The 20,074-nt window shown below is 40.9% G+C and overlaps 1 protein-coding gene across 2 annotated transcripts; it reads right to left on the reverse strand.

Annotated features, from left to right (window-relative positions):
• Positions 1–4,138: 4,138 nt before the first annotated feature.
• LOC102789935 (alpha-mannosidase 2-like) lies at positions 4,139–19,985 on the reverse strand. Of its 2 annotated transcripts, none has more exons than XM_035914825.2 (24): positions 19,735–19,985; positions 16,671–16,813; positions 16,138–16,356; positions 14,873–15,017; positions 14,697–14,784; positions 13,997–14,080; positions 12,634–12,761; positions 12,376–12,549; positions 11,898–12,084; positions 11,034–11,211; positions 10,326–10,516; positions 10,040–10,237; positions 8,323–8,437; positions 7,960–8,027; positions 7,394–7,562; positions 7,086–7,322; positions 6,717–6,842; positions 6,521–6,635; positions 6,284–6,417; positions 6,052–6,193; positions 5,782–5,915; positions 5,324–5,518; positions 5,035–5,145; positions 4,139–4,954 (listed from the first exon to the last, which is right to left on the reverse strand). In XM_035914825.2, exons 2-24 carry the CDS (start codon positions 16,809–16,811, stop codon positions 4,784–4,786), a joined length of 3,450 nt encoding a protein of 1,149 aa, XP_035770718.2. In that variant the 5' UTR covers positions 16,812–16,813; positions 19,735–19,985; the 3' UTR covers positions 4,139–4,783. The 2 variants fall into 2 exon arrangements, with proteins under 2 accessions (XP_035770718.2, XP_006782214.2); XM_006782151.3 differs by having other exon boundaries at positions 19,674–19,985.
• Positions 19,986–20,074: the final 89 nt, after the last annotated feature.

The following is a 20,074-nucleotide window of genomic DNA, read 5'->3' on the forward strand; positions in this document are numbered from 1 at the left end:
GAATAGCGATAAAACCTGTTACCTGATGCCTGTCATGGTAGGGTGTATGTTAACCAGATGTGGGCCAGGTCTGGCAGTGATGGTGCTATTTATGTTCCTATTTTCCTGTCTTAGTTAGAAGACCCATATGCCATGTTGCAATACTATAGTGCTATGGTAGCCAACGTTTCAAATGCAGGTTTGACAGGTTTGTGAGTGTACATTTTATCCAAAACCTAGTGAGGGTTTACTCATGCTTATCACTGGGTGGCTGTAGCTCAGGAGGTAGAGCAGGACACCTATTGAATAGAAGGTTAGTGATTCGATCCCTGGCTAATCCAGTCTGCATGTCAAAAGTGTGAACGTGTATGAATGTAGTCAGGAAGCACTCAGTTTAGAGCAGGGGTAGGCAACCTTTTTGATGACGAGTGCCATCGAAAATTTCCTCAGAAGTCAATGTGCCTTATAATTGCATTAGCAATAAATTTAATAACGCTCTATATTAACAGTTGCTGCGCTGAGCTAAGAGCTCCTGAGGCATTTGAAGTGTCGAAATGTGGAAATTTCAACATCGCTTGAAAAAACTGACAGCTAGCAACGTCCCTCTAACCAGTAGGCTAAGTGTTTTTTAGCCAATTACAAGTTGAATCTGGTAGTTGGGGTTGTTAGCTAAGATACTGTCATTAAGAAGCGACACAACTAATGCGTCTATGCAAGCTGATTTGCGATGTGCACCGCTGGCGCAGCCATTTATTTTTTAATGCACCCTCTCAGATTAATTCACTGCGTGTCGTGCCCAGGGCTGGACTGGGACAAAAAATCAGCCCAGGCATTTTGACTAGAGACCGGCCCACCAGGTATTAAAGCCATAAAGCCTTTGAATGAAAACAAACGCTGTTGTGACAGTGATGGACACTGTCTTGTTGGTATATATGTATGATTTCTATACATTGTACATCAGATAAAAACTTTGGTTGTAATCTTCAGATAATTATTTATTAAAAGCTAGACATTTTAAATGAGAATAAGAAAGAAAAGTATTTCTTTGTGCCCCCTTTCCCTGTTAATGCCCTACCTGGCCGCCTGGCAAAACTTTGCTAGACCCGCCCCTGCACAGTTACCAGCTGTCAGCTACTTAGAAAAGGATCCTGGTGTTATTTGTCTCTCAGAAACAGTTCATAACTTCCCTTCAACTCATTCATGTCACCTCAAAGGTAAACCTGTTTCTCCATCACCTGTTCAGCTCTGATGATTCAGTAAGGACATCTCCTGGTTTCATCTTCATGTTTCCCTCTCACTGCATATCCAAACTGATATCATGACCAGCAGCTTTACAGCTGTGGCTCCAGCAAACATCAGCTGATACTTGAAATTAATATTAAATAAATTCTAACCACAGCTGATCAAGCTTAAACGCGCTGCTGTTGTTTAAGGCAACATCCGCTGGTTTCCTCTTTCTGGTGCAAAGTGGGCGATAAACAAACAAGAGAGAAAAGCCGATCAGCTGATTATTGATCAGTTTCAAGATTGAATGAGAGAAGAAGAGGCAGCTGACAGCGTAAAGACACAGAATAACTCCAGCTTTGTGTCATTCTAGCTGAAGTTCGGGACATGCTGTGCTCCTTTTCACCTTAATACAAAACGTGTAATATTTTCTCTGAATGCGGGAGGATTCAGTTTTTACGGGACGGTTGACAACTCTACTAACTAACCTTATGAATAAAATAAAGTTCACTATCAGTAACATAGCACCCACCCAGCTGTAGAAACTCTGTCGTGCTAGCTAGTATGCAGTACGAGTTATTGTAACTGACGGTAAAAAGTCAGTACAACGAAAATAAACTCCACCTAAACTTGGTTTATATCTGACCCAGATAGACTGCAGGTCATAACTTCTTACCTGAAGTTCAGTTCACCTGACACTCGGACCGGCGGCCGCCTCGGGTCTCTCCTCCTCCTGCGTCCCCTTTCCCTCATCCACCTGCTGGCCTCTGTGGAAGCTCCGCCATAGCCACCACCAAACAACTGAGTTATTTTTACACATCTGCCAGCATCTGGCCAATCCACCACCTTTCATTGTTTATACTGTTATAAAAATAAATGTAAAAAAAATCATCGGCCCATAAAAACGGGCAAATGCCCGGTGGGCCGATGGCCAGTCCAGCTATGGTCGTTCTATCAGTTAACCCTTCGCATGCCAACTGTGGCACTCGTGCCCAGGGTTGCTGACCCCTGGTTTAGAGACAGTGGGTGAATGCGGTATGTTGTAGAGCACTTTGAGTAATCCGGGAGAGTAGAAAAGTGCTATATAAGAATCAGTCCATTCACTGTCTGAACAGAGTTTCGTCATATTTCTTTTGCACTATCATGTTCCAGCACATTTTTATTACATGGTTTGATTAAGGTACACTTTAGGCTGACATCTGGGGCCAGAGCTAAAACTGTTCTGGGACAGCAGTGTGTCTGAAACTGGCCCGTGGTTGCACACAACTTACACATGGCCCACATACCGCAAAGAATAACAGCCCTTTGGTGGCCCAGATCAGGTTTGCCAGGTAATCCACACGTGGCCCAGCACAGGACCACCAGTGTGTCTGCAACTGGCCTTGTGCTGACCCATGTGACTGCTGACCCATGCTGACTCTGGTAAACCAGATCTGGGCCACCAAAGGGCCGTCATTCTTTGTGGTATGTGGGCCATGTGTAAGCACATTGTGTGGGCCAGATCTGGGCCATACCAATTTTGCTATGTGGGTTATATATCATGTTTAGCCTGAGTAGCGAAAGACCGCGGGGGGTTTGAAAACGTTGTGCCAGGAGTCCACTCTTCTCGCCTTAAGAGCACTTTTGCAAATATGTGATGTCTTGATAAACCGAGGAGATATTTGAAGTTTACACAGCTACATTCTTGCATGAAAATATGTCAAAAGTTTATTTTGCGACCCAGAAAGAGTAATAAGAGTAATATTAAAACTAAGTAGCTGCAGTAGTAGTAGCCATTGTTGGAAACTGGAATTGGCTGGGCCAATCTGAGACATGGTTTTTCAATTTTGCTGTCCGGGTGGAAAATCGGGAGAATGGTGACTCCGGGAGATTTTCGGGAGGGGCACTGAAATTCGGGATTCTCACGGAAAAATTGGGAGGGTTGGCATGTATGGGAGTGGATTAACCTTAAATTGCTTTCTAATGTTTCATGTTGTCTTCCTTGTTTGTACCTTTTTTTCTGATTTTTAAGTTGTAATGTAATGAAGAAATATTATTATTTTAAGTCAAGTTAAGAAGATCCAAGCTTACAATTTACAGTTATCTAAAGAGCTTACACAGATCTGCCATGTATAAATAAATAAACCATAGCCAATCTGTTATTTTCATTTTCATACTTAGTTTTTGAGCTGTTTTTTTCCCCATTTTCAGACTATCCCACAGCCACTAGGGGGCCCTCAAGCTGCAAATTCAGCCTCAGTGTAAGCGTAAAATTTAACTTGTCTTAATCTGTATCCAGATAAACTGCCAAATGTGTTTAATGAAGCAGCTCTGGGAGGCCAATTCTTGACTGATTATGTCCCACTGTGTGTTTTTCTGTTCAGATTTGCTTTTACTGCACTGTCGGTGTGTTTTAGGGTCGCTGTCACACTGAAACATGAAGCGTCTGCCAATCAGATTCTTTCCAGATGGTTTAACATGGTGAATCAAAATCTTTACCAAAGATCTCCCACCACGGGCTCAAACGCAGACACAAACCACGACTGACCCGCTACTGTGTTTTACAGAGGGCTAGACACTCACTGTTGGACTTCTCTTGTACATGCGGACAATAATTCGAACCAAAAATTTCAAATTTAGACCTGTTTTCACTGATTTTTAGTTCAGTTCTTGTCTATCTGTATTTGTGGCCCCTCCAACCAGAGAGGCGGGCACAGGAAGAGATAAGCAGAGAGAAGGAACGAGTCGTTTAAGAAAATGCGACAACTTTTTGTTTTCACCCCGATTTTGTCATTTTTAATTTTGAAGGTTTGAAACTATTTTTAAAGATATTTAAATTACAATTACCACCTTAAAAATGAACCCATGTGACCAGACTGAAGCCTTCAAACACAAAGCATCACTGAGTCCTTAAACAGGAAACTCGGAACTTTATTGTAAAAAAAATTTTCAGAAGTATAAAACAACTTTTTTTATTTATTTATATTAACACAAATTTATCCAGCAGTAAAAGCATTTTAACAAATCGTTTCTGTTTTTTTCTTTCACCCGAGAGAATCTCTACATTAAAAAAAGCTTTCCCAGAATTCCCAGCAACTTCTCTTTTCACAGCGACAACAAACTAAATCATAAAAAAATATCAATATGTGCATTTAGAAGCAGAGGAATGAGACAAAATTACACACACTTTCACTCTCACAGGTAAAACAGCAGTAACAGACCATCACCATAGAAACACTCTCGCACATGCTCATTGGACACCGAACGGACAAACCAACTGATCACAGTTTCAGTGTTTCTTCATTTGAATAAATAATGTGACCTTTGATTGGACTAAAACTAGAAAACATCATGGCTTTTATTTTGAAAGAATCCTTTCTTCCTATTTATCGTTTCCTGTTTTGTTTAGTCCCTGAAAGATTTTCTTTCCGAATCTGACAATCATCTGAGATAAAAAAAAAAAATTCTCTGTTAAATCTTCTAATTTTCCGCTTCTTTTCACCTTAAATTAGACTTTTTTCAGTCCCTGTTTGTCTGCTCTCTGATTGTGAGAACCATGAGTACCAATCTCTGCTCAGTGGCTGCAGCAGCGTCATCATTTTCAGTCCATTTGTACGCGGAAAGCGCTGATTTCCATTGGCCGCAGCTGTGCGATGCGCGGCGGATGCCGCTGTTGCGCGGTCTCTGGCTCGTCGTCAGCTCGCAGCAGCGTGAGACCCGACCGACGGACTGATTGGAACTGAAGCGGAGAGAAAAGGTCGTCCAGGTTCACCTGGAAACACAACAAGAAGAAAATCAAGTCATACAATCTTGTCATTTTAAATCTTAAATAAATGGCGAGTGTGTCATCACCTCTTCATGCTCGCTCCACGTGCACTGAGGTGTCGGCTCGGGGGCGGTGCTACAGTCAAACCCCTTCCTGTGGAGGAACAGGGCGGTTTCCTGTGATGGTGTATCTGCTTCCTGTTTACACAAACACAAAAAAATGACCTCGTTTCTGACAGGTGATCAATTTGTGCTGATCAAGAACCTTGACAGGAAGCTTGAGCGACAGGTGTTTCCTTACTGTTACCGCAGTGACATCACACAGGTTATTATCTCATCATTCATTTTATACCTGTACTCCAGGTGCATCTCTCACCTGCGTGTCCTCCAGCGTCCTCAGGTTCAGCAGGTGGATGTCACACGGCAGCGACGAGTGGAGCGGCTGGAAAGGGCGGAGCTTTGGCAGCTGGCTGTTGCTGGGGGCGACCATGATCATGGGCGGGTGGCAGAGGGAGAGGGAGGCCAGGTGGGCAAGCAGCGACAGGTGATCAACTGAGGCTCCTCCCACTTCCTGTCAGAACAAAAACACAATAAAACCAGAGTAAGAAAAAGTATTTGTTGTTATTGTCGAAGCTCCGACGGCGGTTTGTTTCTGTGTCATATCGAGAACTTTACTCCGAGTATTATCTGCTCAAAGTAATCGGGTCACCTTTGATTTAAAAACAAAAGCGAAAAAGTGATGAGCGTTGATCTCACAAAACACCGTGCCGTGAGACTAGGCCCCACCCACAAATCTAGCTATTATTTCTGCCACCTATTATTTCTGTCCCTTACCTTAGCCCCGCCCCCACGGTCCTCTAGCAGCAAGTGGTACAGACTCGCTGTCAGCTTGTTGTCGGTGACACCCTGCCCAAGGCCACGGTTATCGTCCTGCTGCAGGCGCCGGTCCAACACCAGCTCCAGTTCACCTGCACAGGTAAGGAGTCACACAGGTCAAAGGTCAACACACCGTCTGCAGTGATTCTGTAAACAGCAACGTTACTGATCTGATAATTTTGCTACTATTAAAACAGAATAGAAATGTGATGTAAACTGTGGGCTCACCTGGTTTGAGTGACGCGACACCCTGACTCTGAGCCGACAGCAGTGACAGGCGACTTGTCGAGTCCTGCAGGAACACCGCTGATGTCATCGGGTAAAAGTTAGCCTGCAGGGGGAGCTTCGCCAGCGTTCGACGCTGCTGCATCTATACCGATAACAGATCAATACTCAGTAAGGAATCACAGTGATGAAGGGACTGCATTTCAAACTAAAAGCAGCAGAATTGTGTAAAAACCTGGAAACCGTTGAGGTCAGAGTAGAAGCGGTTGCCACTGGCAATGTCACTAACAATCTTCATGACGAGCTCACGATTGACCTGAGACCGAATGTCCACCAAGTTTGAAATCTCCAGGGATTTCCCAGCATGCCCTGGGACAGGCAGGCAGAGCAGATGCTTAAGAATTATTCAAAGCAAATTCAGATTTAGAATCATTTATAATTTATTTTATAAATTTATGAATGAAGTCATTACCATCCAGGTGGAAGAGTCGCACTGTGTGTGTAAAGTGTGGGAAATGGGAAGTGATGTCAGAGAAGATGGGACCTCTGGAGACGCGGACCAATGGAGGTTCAGAGGATGTGTAGAGCTGCAGGAGACATTAACAACAAGTCAGAGGACAGAGCGAGAGAGAGAGCGAGAGGTTCAGGTGTGTTCATGCTTGTCTTACCTGAGCCCCCTCATCCGCGGGCAGGAACAGGTAGGCCCCGCTCTTGTCCCGGGATCCGGTTCTGGTTCCGTACCACAGGAACTGAACCTGGATCTTACGGACTAGACCGGACTGCAGGCGGAGCTTCTGGATTTCAAAATAAAAGCTGGTAAACAAGATGATTTTCTTCTTTGCTGGTTTTGAAGGTGTAATCGTACAGAGACTGAAGCAATCCTGACTCAGATTTTTACAATTTATAATCATGTTTTTGAATTTTCATTATTTTTAATCCCTTTTACTGAATGTATCAGTTCTTACAGTTTGTTACTAAGAATACGGAAGTCTGCCAACAACATTCACACAACAGACTTTTAGTTTGAAAATCCTGACCTCCAGCAAGCCCGTTTCAGGTGAGCTCCATATCTGGACGTGTTTGTTGCTAAGCGACACGGGTGCGTCTGCCTCAGATCCTTGAAGGCTGGACACCTGGAAGTGCTCGGTGTGGATATCTGGCGGGTTGCCACGACGATAAACTGTGTAGCGTGTCCGAGGGGTGGAGCCAGAGGATGCTTTGGTCACATGGTACACGACAAGTGACAGAGGAGGAAGTTCAGCCACGAAGGAGAGCTAGAGTGAGAGAAGAGGAACTTAAAGCAAACCGCAGTGATCAATAACCTGATCAGTGAGCTGGTTCTCACCTGGAAAGTGTCTGTGGATGGCCGGCTAGGCTCCGCCCACACCGCAGAGATCTGAGTGGACATTTGTCGGCCCGTTTCAGCGTCAATAACCCGTGCGTCCGGAGAGTCAACGACGACGCTGATGACAGAGGTACGGAGCTGCTCGGTGGGGTTAAAGATGATCAATGACCTGAAGCAGAATCCAATAATCAATAGAAGTGATTGCTCTGTGATTGAAGTCAGCCGCTAACAGGAGTTACTGACATTTACACTCCCAGAGGCACGCCATTTTTTTCTCACTAATTTTATTACTTTTTAAAGACACTTTTTCTACTTTATTGTTTTGTGTTTTGACATAAAGACGATCGTCTAAAATCTGAACTGTAAATACAAAATTGAGATTATATCTGCTCTTTCCCCCCTTTGTTCAATTTACACATTCACAATATCAAAAGTATTAATAAAGCTCAGTTTAAACAGCAGTAGTAAAATAATAAAATAACCGGATTATTTCATTATTAAATTCACACCTTAACTTTTTTTTTAAAAAAGGGGAAAAAAAGGCCTCTTCAGTTCCACCCACTTACCTGGGCTCATAACTGAGTGAGAGCGTGGTCTTCTGAGGCAGAGCGTCCTGCGCCGAGATCACTTCGTCCTGGAGGAAAGTCACAACATTAAAACAGTTTATCGTTTCTAACATTAAAACTGTCTAAACTCATCTTTTAACTTCCTCTTTGAAAGTCAGTGAAGCCTCTTTAAGGAGTAAAGAAATGGAGGATGACCTGAGGATCTGCACCAAGGCTCAGTATGACATAAAGAAGGATTATTATGAACTAAGCTGCTCCACCAAGAATAAAAACATGGACCTGGATATAAATCACGTTAAAGGATGAAAGCATTAAAAAGGTTCTTCATAAATATATGAAGTCCAGAGGAAAGTTAAAAGTCACCATTTGTAAGAAGGGCTTTGATTGGTCGTGGTGATATTGGCTCTTGTCCAATAGGAGCAGCCAATGAGCGGAGCTCTGCAACACCTGGTGTAGATTCAGGATCGACTGGAATAACCTGGAAAACAAACAAACATTAGCTAAAATTTTCTGTTTCTTTATGTTTTTTCCTTTAATTTTAAATTCAGGAAACAGTTCAATATTTAAAGTCTTCAAACACAAGACAACTGAGAGTCTACACGGCAAAAACATGCCAGCAACACGCTTATTTAACAGGAGTGATGGACTATTAGTGTTAGATGCTAAACCTAGATGAATGGGTGTCATGGGAGGCTAATGCTAAATGCTAACTGCACACACTAGATGTGGTGGTACCTGTTACCGTTGCCAGTGGCGACGCCGTCCTTCAACAGAAAGCATGGAGGAAACAAATGAGACAAAAAACAGGCTAATGCTAAAAATAATACACAGATACAGGTGATGCTAACACTGATGTGCTGTGAAAAGGCATTTTTTCCCCATACCTGATATTTCTTTGCAGTTTTGTTACAATTACATGTTTAACAAATTTTGATATTAGGCAATTTGTTTAAATAGAAAATGAATCTGTTTAAATTATAACTTTATTTATTAAGAAAAAATGTTATCCTGTGTGAAAAAGTAATTATCCCTCTTGTTTAATTATGAAGTAACTGTGATTGAGCACATTTTTTTGGAAAGTTAAGCTCAGTTTCACTGCCACTCCCAGACCTGATTCCTGGTAGACCTGCTGAATCAGAACTCACTTAAACAGAAATTGTTTTACAAACTGAAGCAGGCTAAAGGATCTCACGGGAGAATTCTAGAGGAAAACCACTGCTACCAAAAAGGCTTGTCTCACATATGCCAGAAAACATATGGATGATCCCGAGATTGCTGGGAAAATACTCTGTGGGGGGAAAAAAAGCTGCACCTTGATTCCGTTCCATTACATCTGGCATCAAACTAACAGCACTTCATAAGATCATCAGAGCAACAGATGGGGGTGGTAGTGTGACGGTCTGGGCTGCTTTGGTCCTTTGGGACCTGTACGAGTTGCTGTAATTAATAAAACCACACATTTGTGGGTTATGCAGCAAGACAATGATCCAAAACACACTAGCAACTCACCCCTCTAATTCAAAACAAAATCTAATTTTTAAGGTGACCATTCATGTTAGGAAACCCTCCAGTGTAGCTGAATTATTACAATTCTGCAGAGAGGAATGGGCCAACACTATCACTTCTTATGATAAAAGGGAAAAACAAGACTTTATCTCAAATGCTACATTCCAGTTCTTGTGAAATTGTTATTTCACAATTTGTTTTTTAACAAAAAGGGACATTTTTGTTAAGTTTTTTTAAACACAGGAACAGATCAGCGGTTTTTGCTTAATAAATGAAATCGTTTAGATATCCTTATTTAAAACACCGTATTTTGCATTTTCTCAGGTCATTTTTGTCAGTTTAAAAAAGTTATAAAAGCAATTCACTAAAGAAAGTGCTGTACATATTTTCTTCTATTGTTCCACCCTCCTTGCTAATGTGTCTACTGCAAACTTCTACGTTTACCTGGCTGTTCTTTCACACGGCAGAGATTAATGCTCTGTTTGTGTTTGATTGACCTTTTATTAAGTTAAATGTATTGCTTTTATTTCCCGATTATCTTAACATGCTACTTTGCTAATCATGAAGTAACTACCTGGTCCCATAGTCAACCACCACATGTTCCCGTTCGGTGCCAGCGACAGCGTCATGGTGTTGGAAGAGCGCCAGGTTCCGCCTCCCCGTTGTCAGCCACTGGAAGTACTCACGTGCTGGAAAATTTTCAGCCAGACGACCATCGCTATGGGAACGACGCATCTCAGCCAGTGTCAGGCTGAAGAGGATTTCTGTTGCTCTGACACAGAAAGAAGACTCAGACAGTCACGATAAAAATAAAGACAACATCATGATGTGTATCGTGTAACCACACAGAGCGGCGGTACCTCAGCGTGGCCTCCAGCTTCCTGTCGAGGCGTTTGTAAAATGGCCGGGATGTGAAGTACCCGGTCCAGTAGTGATCGTCTCGGTCGGCATACGAGAAGAAGTCTCCTCGGAGCTTCGGCAGAGTCGTTCTCGTGGTGCTCAGACGCCGATGAAGAGCCTGGAAGTAATCAGAAAGCGTCCCGAAACGAGCCTGAAAATAAGAGAAGAAGAAAGCTGTCAATCAGCGAAGAGCTGATGTTACTGACTTGACTGTTTGCACTGATAACAACCTCATTTGCTTTCCTTTGTCATTTTTGTATTGTATGTCCAGATGTTGTTTCAGAATATTTTAGATATCATGAATCATATTTGTGTTTGCCATTTTTCACATGAGACATAAACACACTGATAGTTTTTAATCACATAAATTTTTGAAACAACAATGGCCAGAGTTGTGATTCATTATAATAATAATTTAAAAAACTCTTTTGCATGGGTATTTACTGGATATTAGTGTGACATTCAACAAATGGAAAATAAAATAAAATATTCTAGAAAAGTGATCGAGACCCTGTGGAACTGCGTCAAGTTTGTCTGAATCATTTTTGCAAAGAGAAACCTATTTGTCAGGCAGTAATGATAAATATTAGCAGGCAAAAATCACACGTGGAGTTCCACATGGCTGCATACTCGGTCCCACCTGGGAACCAGGTGTCCTGGGAGCTCACCTTGATGTGGAGCTCTGGGTGCTGGTTGAAGTAATCAAAGAGTTTCTGGTAGTTGTTGAACTGAACGTCCCACTCGCTTGACTCCACGTATCGAAAGTCATCGCCAAGAGGAACAAGAAGGACAGATGAGCGAAAGAGTCGCGACTTCTGACGGTATTGATCCAGCAGGAGGAGCGCTCTGAGAGGACGACAGGTGGATCAATAAAAGCTCTGATCAATCAGAGTGATTATTAAACCACAAAACTAGCAGAGATACAGCAAAGTAACCGAAGAAGAAGAGAAGCTGCTATGTTAAATTAATGAAGTTTGTTAGAAAACTATTTGTATTATCACTGTCATTCTAGGAAATGACAATGATAATGATACAATAACCTTTACTCTACTTAGAATACCTGAAATTCAAAGTAACGGTTAAAAAAAAAGAAAATGTCAAGGAAAAATTAAAAGAAGAAAAGGAAAATAAAACTAAAAAAGATTAATAAAGCAATCAAAATTTAAAATGTCAAGAAAAAAAGTTTAAAGGAAGAAAAATAAAAAACTTAAAAAGGTGGAAATTATGTTAAAACATAAAACATCCATGAAACAGTTTTGAATAAAAAATTTCAATTTATTTTCAATAAAATTGCTTAATGTAAAAAAAAAGTTTAAAACAATTTTAAAAGTTGCCTAAATTTGAATGGTAAATAAATAAATGAATCACGAAAATTCCTTAAAAATGAAAGTAAAATAAAATAAAATAACCTCATCTATTCATAACTTTTAAAAAGAAGAAAGCTCCAAAATTCAATAATACACCTAATGATAACAATAATAATAATAATAATAATAATATTGTTATTCTCTTTGGCCCCGCTTCCTGCTCACCTCTCCTGGACATTCTGGTCTGTGATTGGCTTTGGTGGGATCTTCCATGGACAGAAGGTCCGTCTCCCAGGCAACCGCTGGAAGTCAAACTGACAGCAGACCGCTGGGTTTGGACCGCACGTGTGCGGCACATCATAGCTGTAGAAGGGCATCATGTGACATGTGATGTCACTACGGGAGGAGGAGTCTGATGGACAGGAAGTGGGCAGAGTTAAACACTTCTAACTGCCCCTTTCCCTTTTTGTATTTCATTGGTTATTAATAAAGTTTTTTGACTATATTTTCTTCAGTAACACCATTAAATTAAAAAATTTAATAAAAATCTGAATTTAATCCACATTTTAAATGACTTACAATATTTAATCATTTAAATTCTTATTTCAAATATTTGTTTTATATTTTGTCAAAATTCCAAATGTTTTTTGTCTTTTGTATTGTTCATGATTAATTTTTCCATCACTGAAAAAACATTATTTACCCCAGCTTTGTCGCCATAGAAACTCGAGGGTCTGTTGCTGGGCAAAGTGCTTCTTGATAGAGTAGTGAACTCTCTGGATGAGCATGTTGTGAAGCCCCGCCCCCTTCAGCAGGTATGCCATAGAGGGGGAGTGGCCGAATGGGTCGATGGCCCAGCCGCTCCTCGGCTTCACACCTGCACAGAGAAAACGCCAGGGTTAACCACGCGAACAGGAAACACATCATCACAACAACGTGCCAACCAGGGGAGTCATGTGACCCAGGTGTTTCTGCAGCCACTGGTGTCCCTCCATCAGCTGATCCAGCATAGCGAAGTAATGAGAGTTTGCCTCGTCGGGCATCACCCAGCCACCCGTTACCAGCTCCAACTGCCCCGCCTCCACCAGGCTGGCCAATCACACGAAAGGAAACAGAAAACAGGGGAAAAAATGGCTTCAAATGATGAAAATATATATTTTTTTAATTACAAAAATTAACAGAAATTATTTAGTTACATTTATTTAAGCAGGTTAAAACTTACAAGTTTTTTTTAAAGGAAATATGACATAAGAGAAAAAGTGAAATTAAACTGAAAGGAAAATTCAGAATAAGCAAGAAACAGCTTACAATTTTAGTTATAGTTTAAAAAAATAAAGTCTGCTTCTGTTTGTTTCCTCCCAGCTGTTACAATAAAGTTTAACATTCAGACAGCCACAATTTTCTGGGGTTAGCGTCCATCTAAGGATGACATCTTGTACGACGGTCTGACTGAAGGATTTCAACAACACTGAAAGGCACTGATATCACTCTGATTGTAAAAGAGGATGAAAACTACACCGCAGCCATGTCTGCAGGGTCAGTGAAGTCATGTTAGCTGACATTATGCTACTTGATGGTTAGCTACAGAGCTCTGGTTAGACTAACATTAACACATTAGCATTAATGAAGATAGAGGATGAGGGTTAAACTGTTTTAACAGCCGCCATCACAAGACAGGAAGTAGTCGCTGAAAACAGACCCAAAGTTCAAAAAAGGTCTGAGAGGATTCCCCCACAGCACGAGGTTGTTATTAATCTGCTGCTGAGCGCTTTATGTTTATATTAGAAAGTCCTGATCCTGAGCTTCATGTCCACTGAAATCTTCTAAATCCTTCAAATATTTGGGAAGCTGTGATGGGCTGTGATTTTAAAAACTGAGCATACAGACGAGCTGCACATGAACAGTGCTAATAAAAAGCCAGAGAGGACGAGAATGATGACTGGTGGGTTTTTGGATGGAGGCATCCAGCATGTTATAAAGAGATGAGACTCAAAGCAGACGCTCAGACTAGAGAGAGGAGAAATGGCATCAGATACAGACTCAATGAACCAAAACTGTCTGCGGCTCGACTCCTGAGCTCTGCACATCCTTGCCTGTGTTTATCACTTTATCACATTTTATTTTTGTGCTTCCTCCTGTTTTCCAGATGTTTCTGGTATTTAAACAACATTGGTTAATTGTTTAATTTTCAGAAACAGAAATGAACAATAATTACTTTCATTTTTTCTGGACATGTTCAAAAGTGACTGGAAAAAAAACCAACCAACCAAACAAAAAAACCCCAAACAAACATGAAAATGAAAGGAAGCTTGAGGAGAAGTTACCGTTTGACTGCTGCTCTCTTCTGGTCGTCGATGTCGTTCCACCACTTGGAGAAATAACTGATTTCAGCCCAGATTAACTTCCTCCTGAGGAGCAGAAAACATGACATGATCAATAATCTGTCAGGAACTCGATCAATAAACAGCATCACGAAGCACAAACTGATAAAGAAATCAAACTTCTGATGAACTTAAAAATATGAACATCATTTCTTCCTATTCAGAGTCAAACCAACATCAGTCTGTGCTGCTGTGTCTTTGTTTCACGTCATGATTTTTGTTTTTGTGTTTTATTGTTGTTGTTTTATTGTCACTCTGATCTGTATTTTATTCCTGATCTCATTGGATGATGGCAAAACTCATACTTCACATCATACTTTTTTATAAAACTCTGAAAGCTCCAAACATTTTTAACAGGTGTCTAAAATGATCTCATTTCTGTGTCATGGTGGGAAAACCAAAGAAAAATATAAATAAATACATTTACACCATCAGAGAACAGAATGTTGGGTGGGGTCGTTTTCAGCTAGCCTGGTTATGAAGGTTGATTTTAACCTCTAAACCCTCTCTGTGGTTAATAAAAACATTAATATAATAAGATACAAATCTGCTGATAAATGCTGCTTTAATATTAAACCTGACTTTAGGGTTAGGTTTAGGAAGCCGTCTGTGAGGCGCGTCAGTGCACAGGAAGTGGGCGTACCTGCTGTCCTCGCTCAGTTTGACCACCATGTTGTCGAGGATGTGTCTCGTCTGGTCGTGGTAGTACGTGTCGAACGTCTTTATCCAGCCTGTGTCAACAAGAACAAAAAAAACAAATCACCTCCACGTGTTAGTTCAGCCACCGTCACGCCATCAGAGTCTCATAGTCTCACTCACCAGGGTCGTTGTGTGAATGTGGAATCAGGAAGAGCTCCAGAGGTTGCTCCGACCACTCGTCGCCCTTGTAAGTGATCTCAAAGCCCTGCTTCCAGGGACCGCCATCGGGATTATCGAAGGGCAGGAGGTCATAAACATCCAGCAGCTGAGGGAGGAGGGGTTATTATTAAAACTTTATTTCTATGTTAATAAAAACTTTGAATATGTTAATACAGATTTACACACATTTTCCTATGAATATTTATATTTATTGTAACTTTCAGTTCTTCATTCAAACTTACGAAACCCATTTAAACTAAAAAATAAAATCATTATTGTATCAGTCAGCAACTGATGATTTTATCATGATTTTATCAATAAGAGAAACTCTCTGTCTCCAGACTCCAGCATTATGAACCCTTCAAGCTGTTCTCATTAAGATTCTTTTATTTAATTTTGTTCTAATCAATAAAAGGAGACAATTCTCAAACACAGGAAGACCAAGGAGGATGTCCAGCAGACGGTGAGGTAACCCCTCTGATGTCAGCATGACTTTTCAAACTAGAGGTGGACACACTCAAACAACCATTACTCTGCATAGAAATATTTGCTGGGATGTTATTCTAGATATTCAGAGAGTGAAAAAGGGACATTTCTGTCCTTACAGGCTGGATGTGTGCCAGTGTACCTTTCATAGTTTAGTGTATTATAATCTACAGAGATCAGAATGTGTGTCAGTATGTGAGGAGGATGAACTTTCACAGTGTATTCACCTGAGGTGCCAAACCAGAATCACGTAACTGTGACGTCAAGGAACCAAAGGTAAACAGGAAGCACGAACACATCCATGAAACTGACACAGTGTGTGCGAGCTGCTCGTTTACATCCACACCAGTGTGTTCTGAAAGACTCCCTGAGCCTGTGTTTGGATGCTGAACATCATTGATTTACTTTTTTATTTATTCAGCAGCTACATGCTAAACATGCTAACCATATCTGCCTGTGTTCAGGGTCAAATACTTTTAAGATCAATAAATTTGATCTTAAATAAGTGTTTGATTCATTTGACATTACAGCCGATCCACGCCAATGCCATGTTAGTCACACGTTAAACTGCTGGTTCCCGTTTGATAAAGTGTTGATATCAACGTCTTTAAATAAAAAGTAATAAAAAATTAAAAACTGAAAAACTTGAGTAAATGTTGTCAATTTTATTTTTAAAATTTCATTTTAAAAAGAAAAATCTTCTAAAGTTGAACAAAATATAAATGTAAAATTTTGCAGACCTGAACTCCGTCCACGCCATCCTTCATCTCTTCAGCCAATCGGCAGCCAGGAAGAGCCTCACCCCTCCTGCCGAGGGCGGAGTCTATACTGTTGTTGGCTCTTTTCCACGCTGATGCTTTGCTTTGGAGCAGAGTGTCACGGAGCATGGCAACCAATCGGTTGTTGTCGCTAAGGAGACGCTCCAACCTGTCAATCTTCTGCTGGAGGTGGGCCAAATCCTAAAAAAACACAGATCTGATTGGTTCAATTTTTATAATTAGTTTGAATTCGTTTCTCTTTCCTTGGTAATGAAATATTTATATAATTTTAAAAGTTACCACTACCACTTTATTATTATTATTATTATTATTATTATTATTATGGGCCAATTTTATTTTTATTATTATTATGAATAATGACAAGAATAACAGCTAAAAAGAAAATTTAAGTTAATGTGAAAAAAAGAGTTTAAATTTTCTTTCTCACAAATGACACTATTTTGAAAATCCACAGGCTCTTATTGTGAAAAAAATTAAAACTTTTATGGACGCACCGCATCCACCTGTCCACCAGGTGGCTCCCCATATCGCTTAGAGTCTGACCCCTGCATGAGGTCCAGCATGCGGTACAGTGACATCACAGCCACGCAGAAGATTCCGCCCACCAGAACCGCCAACATCCGACTCCTCTTCATCGCTATGATAACAAAAAAAAACACATTTTCTATCAGTTAACTTTTTTTTTCAATAATTTCTGCTTTGATTTTTAGGAAAACTGTAAGTTGTATGTCATGCAATAATTTTTATACATTACACTTATTTTATAATGTGCATGTGCAAAAAAAATCAGGCTCATGAGCTCGATGCTGGAAATGTATTAAAAATGATCAAATAAAATTATTTAATTTAATTTCACTGATAAAACAACAGGTTGATCGTTAATGCTTAGCGGTGCAGTCGAGGCTCGTTCTGAGCAGGAAACAGTTTAAAGTCAGGTCAGCACAAACAGACTGTGGAGACTTTGAACCTCAGAGTCCGTTTGTCAAAGTAAATATTTCAGAGCTGATATCAGAATTATTGACTGATGTTTTCTTATCAGTGCCCAGCAGCTGTCTGCTCTCACTGCTGCACCGGTTAAATGTTCAGAGAGCTGAAGGACTTTATTTCTGTAATGTTTCACTGCTCAAGAGTTCAGAGGGACTAAAATAAACAAACTAAAAATAAATTACTGATATTCTAACCGCCTGCATCGGCCCAGAAGTTTACAATCATCTCTATATTAGTGCCGCAGAGTAATCAGACTACTTTTAGGCTTGATGTGTTAATTCACTGTCTGACCTCTTTAAAGACTCCACAGACCCTGTGACCAATGGGACCACAACAGATGGACAGGGTCTGCCCGACAGGTAGGACACCTGACAGGTGAACCCCAGGCTGACCTGGCAGTCTAACACATGGTTCCTGTTTTTGTTCTTCTGTAGATCTGGAGGTTAAAGCAGTCGCTTCACCTGGCGTGACCTCTTCCTGCAGGAATACTGAATGAATACTTCCTGACTGGCTGACACTGATGACAGACTATCAGCCGATAAGTAAAGAGTTTATGGCCACAAATACAAAGAAGAAAAGGACCAATCACATGAAAGCTGCAGGTGTTCAGATCTAAGGCTATGAGATAGCATCTGAAAACACTCAGTCATGATTTCTTAGTCTGGAAGTGACGCTGCCTCCATGGCTCAAACGGAGCGGCTCAGCTCACAGAGACGATTTTTGACTTGTTAATGAATTCTGTGCATTTCTCCTGACTCGCTTTACTTGTCCTCTGCTTTGCATAACATACAACAGGAAGTCAGTCATGTTGCAGGATGAATTTCATAGTCTTTCCCTTTAAAAAAAGGAGGGGGGGGGGGGAATCTTTAAAGAAATAAAAGATATGATCAGAAGATCTAAGAAAACTCAGTTTTAAACATGCTGGGGCTTTTAAATATCGGAAACCTTCAGAGATCTGGATGTTTCAATCTGTCCGTGCAGATGTGAGCACTTTCCTTCCTGAGGACAGTGAACTCAGAGTTTCTGCTGAAATAACTTTTTTTTTTTTTTTTTTTTTTTTTACTTTTGCTGAACCTGTTTTTCATTTCTGTGTCACTGCTCAGTCCAGGAAGATCAGTCGTTTCCATAAAAGCAAAGTTTTCAGTCTTAAAACCAGCAGGTTAGCTCTGAGGGAGGAGTCAGGCTAAGTTTTTAGACATTAATAGAGTTCAGGAGGGCACTGCTGCTGATATTATTAACAAGAAAAAACACACACACACTCACTTTTTTTTTTGCACACTTGGAACTTTTCTTCATGAAGTTGCTACTAGCTCTACAAACTGTAGCATTAAGTTTAACTCTTTACACATTTAAAAGCAAACATGCAGAGGAGAGCAGAGAGAGTCTGAGCAGGCAGAAAATGAACTGAAACCTTATTAATAATCATTAGTAAATGACGCAGAATCTCTGCTTTAAATATAAAGTACAACCTGCTGTCTGCCATTTGAATTTCCCTTTACACAGATAAAAACATTTACATCAAAATATCATCATTAATCACAGAGCAGGAAAAACAGGCCGGACTCTCAGAAGTCCTCCTCTAGGATCCAGCTGTGCCCTCCAAAGCAGAGAGTGAGTTACAGCACATTACAGACCGTTTACCTGGCTGTTTGAAAGTTTTTAAGCTTTTCTCCCATAAAGTCGACATCTGACGCCCTCCTCTGTACCAGAGCAGCCTGTACACATGCAGTCATTTTGTTCTGAAATGTGATGGTTCAGAAAAAAGCTTCAACGGTTCCTCCTAGCACACTTTCAGGAGGAAAGAGTTAAATGTGAGACTCGCTGTGTTATATTTAATCTTTATGTTGTCAGCTGCTGTCTGGTTTCTGTGTTTTCTGTAAGTTGATTCATTTAAAAAAGCACAAAATTCCTGCCAAAAACTTTACTAGCGAACAGGAAACGAAGCATCATGTGACGCACATCTGGAGACCATCCTCTGGCTCCAAACTCTGAGTTTAAAGGTGCGTTTGAAGAAATTTAATATGTGCAGACTTTTCACTTTTTAGTGCATATGAAGGAGAAAGCACAGTATTGAAGCGCTCACAGAGCATGACCCATAAAGTTACGTTTGTTTAAGTGTGTGTTTTTTCTTTAGGTTTACATTATTTGTATAAACTCTGAGGTTTCCCATGTGTTTTATGTTGTATTATTTGATGTGTTCACTGGCTTTATGTCCTGTCCTCGTGTCTCGTGTACAGCAGCAGAGTGTCATTCCCTCTGTGGGACATTAAAAGGTGAGCAAGTGATGAACATGTGAGTTTCCGAGCTCGGATAAACTGCGCAAGTCTGCAGGGTTTCTGTGGATGTTTCACAATTTTCCTGCTCACAGGAAACTTTCACACGTTTCCTGCAGTAAAATCTTCCCGTCAGCTCTCCGGAGACCAAACAGCTGCTCTTTAAGTCAAACTTGTCACGCAGCAGTAAAACTGACCAATAGAAATAATTTAGAATATTTTCACCTGCCGGCTCACCTGATGCTCTCCGCTGCAGGTCTAAGAATCTCCGACAAAAAATTCATCAAACTTTACTAACTTCCACTCAGACTTTTCCTTCCTTACTTCCGGGTGGTACAAACGCTGGCGGGTCTCGCGCTCTCCCTGCGTCTTGTGCCGCAGTTTACGTGCGCAATGACGACACTGCGTGACCTCAGCCTCCCGCGAAAACGAACCGAATAAAAAACAATAAATAAATTAAAAGTTTCTTAAACTCGAACAAAAATAATGTTCGGACTTTTGGCAGAGTCAGACCAGCCTGCTTCTGCTGCTGCGCCTGCGCACTGCCGTTTGTTTTCCTTCCTGCTTGGTTGAGCTTACTCAGCACGACGTCACTTCCGTTGAGTCACGTGGTGTAAAGGTGGCCCTGTTATATTTGA

Source organism: Neolamprologus brichardi, chromosome 7 (genome assembly GCF_056152115.1).
Source record: "Neolamprologus brichardi isolate AB-2024 chromosome 7, ASM5615211v1, whole genome shotgun sequence".
NCBI lineage: Eukaryota > Metazoa > Chordata > Actinopteri > Cichliformes > Cichlidae > Neolamprologus > Neolamprologus brichardi.

Excerpts from the sequence above, each read along its gene's own strand:
- LOC102789935 (XM_035914825.2), bottom strand. The coding sequence starts at position 16,811 with ATGAAGAGGAGTCGGATGTTGGCGGTTCTGGTGGGCGGAATCTTCTGC. Across the intron at positions 6,418-6,520 it reads GCGACTCTTCCACCTGGATG|GGCATGCTGGGAAATCCCTG; the intron begins GTAATGACTTCA and ends TGCCTGTCCCAG. Across the intron at positions 6,194-6,283 it reads CTGACCTCAACGGTTTCCAG|ATGCAGCAGCGTCGAACGCT; the intron begins GTTTTTACACAA and ends TTATCGGTATAG.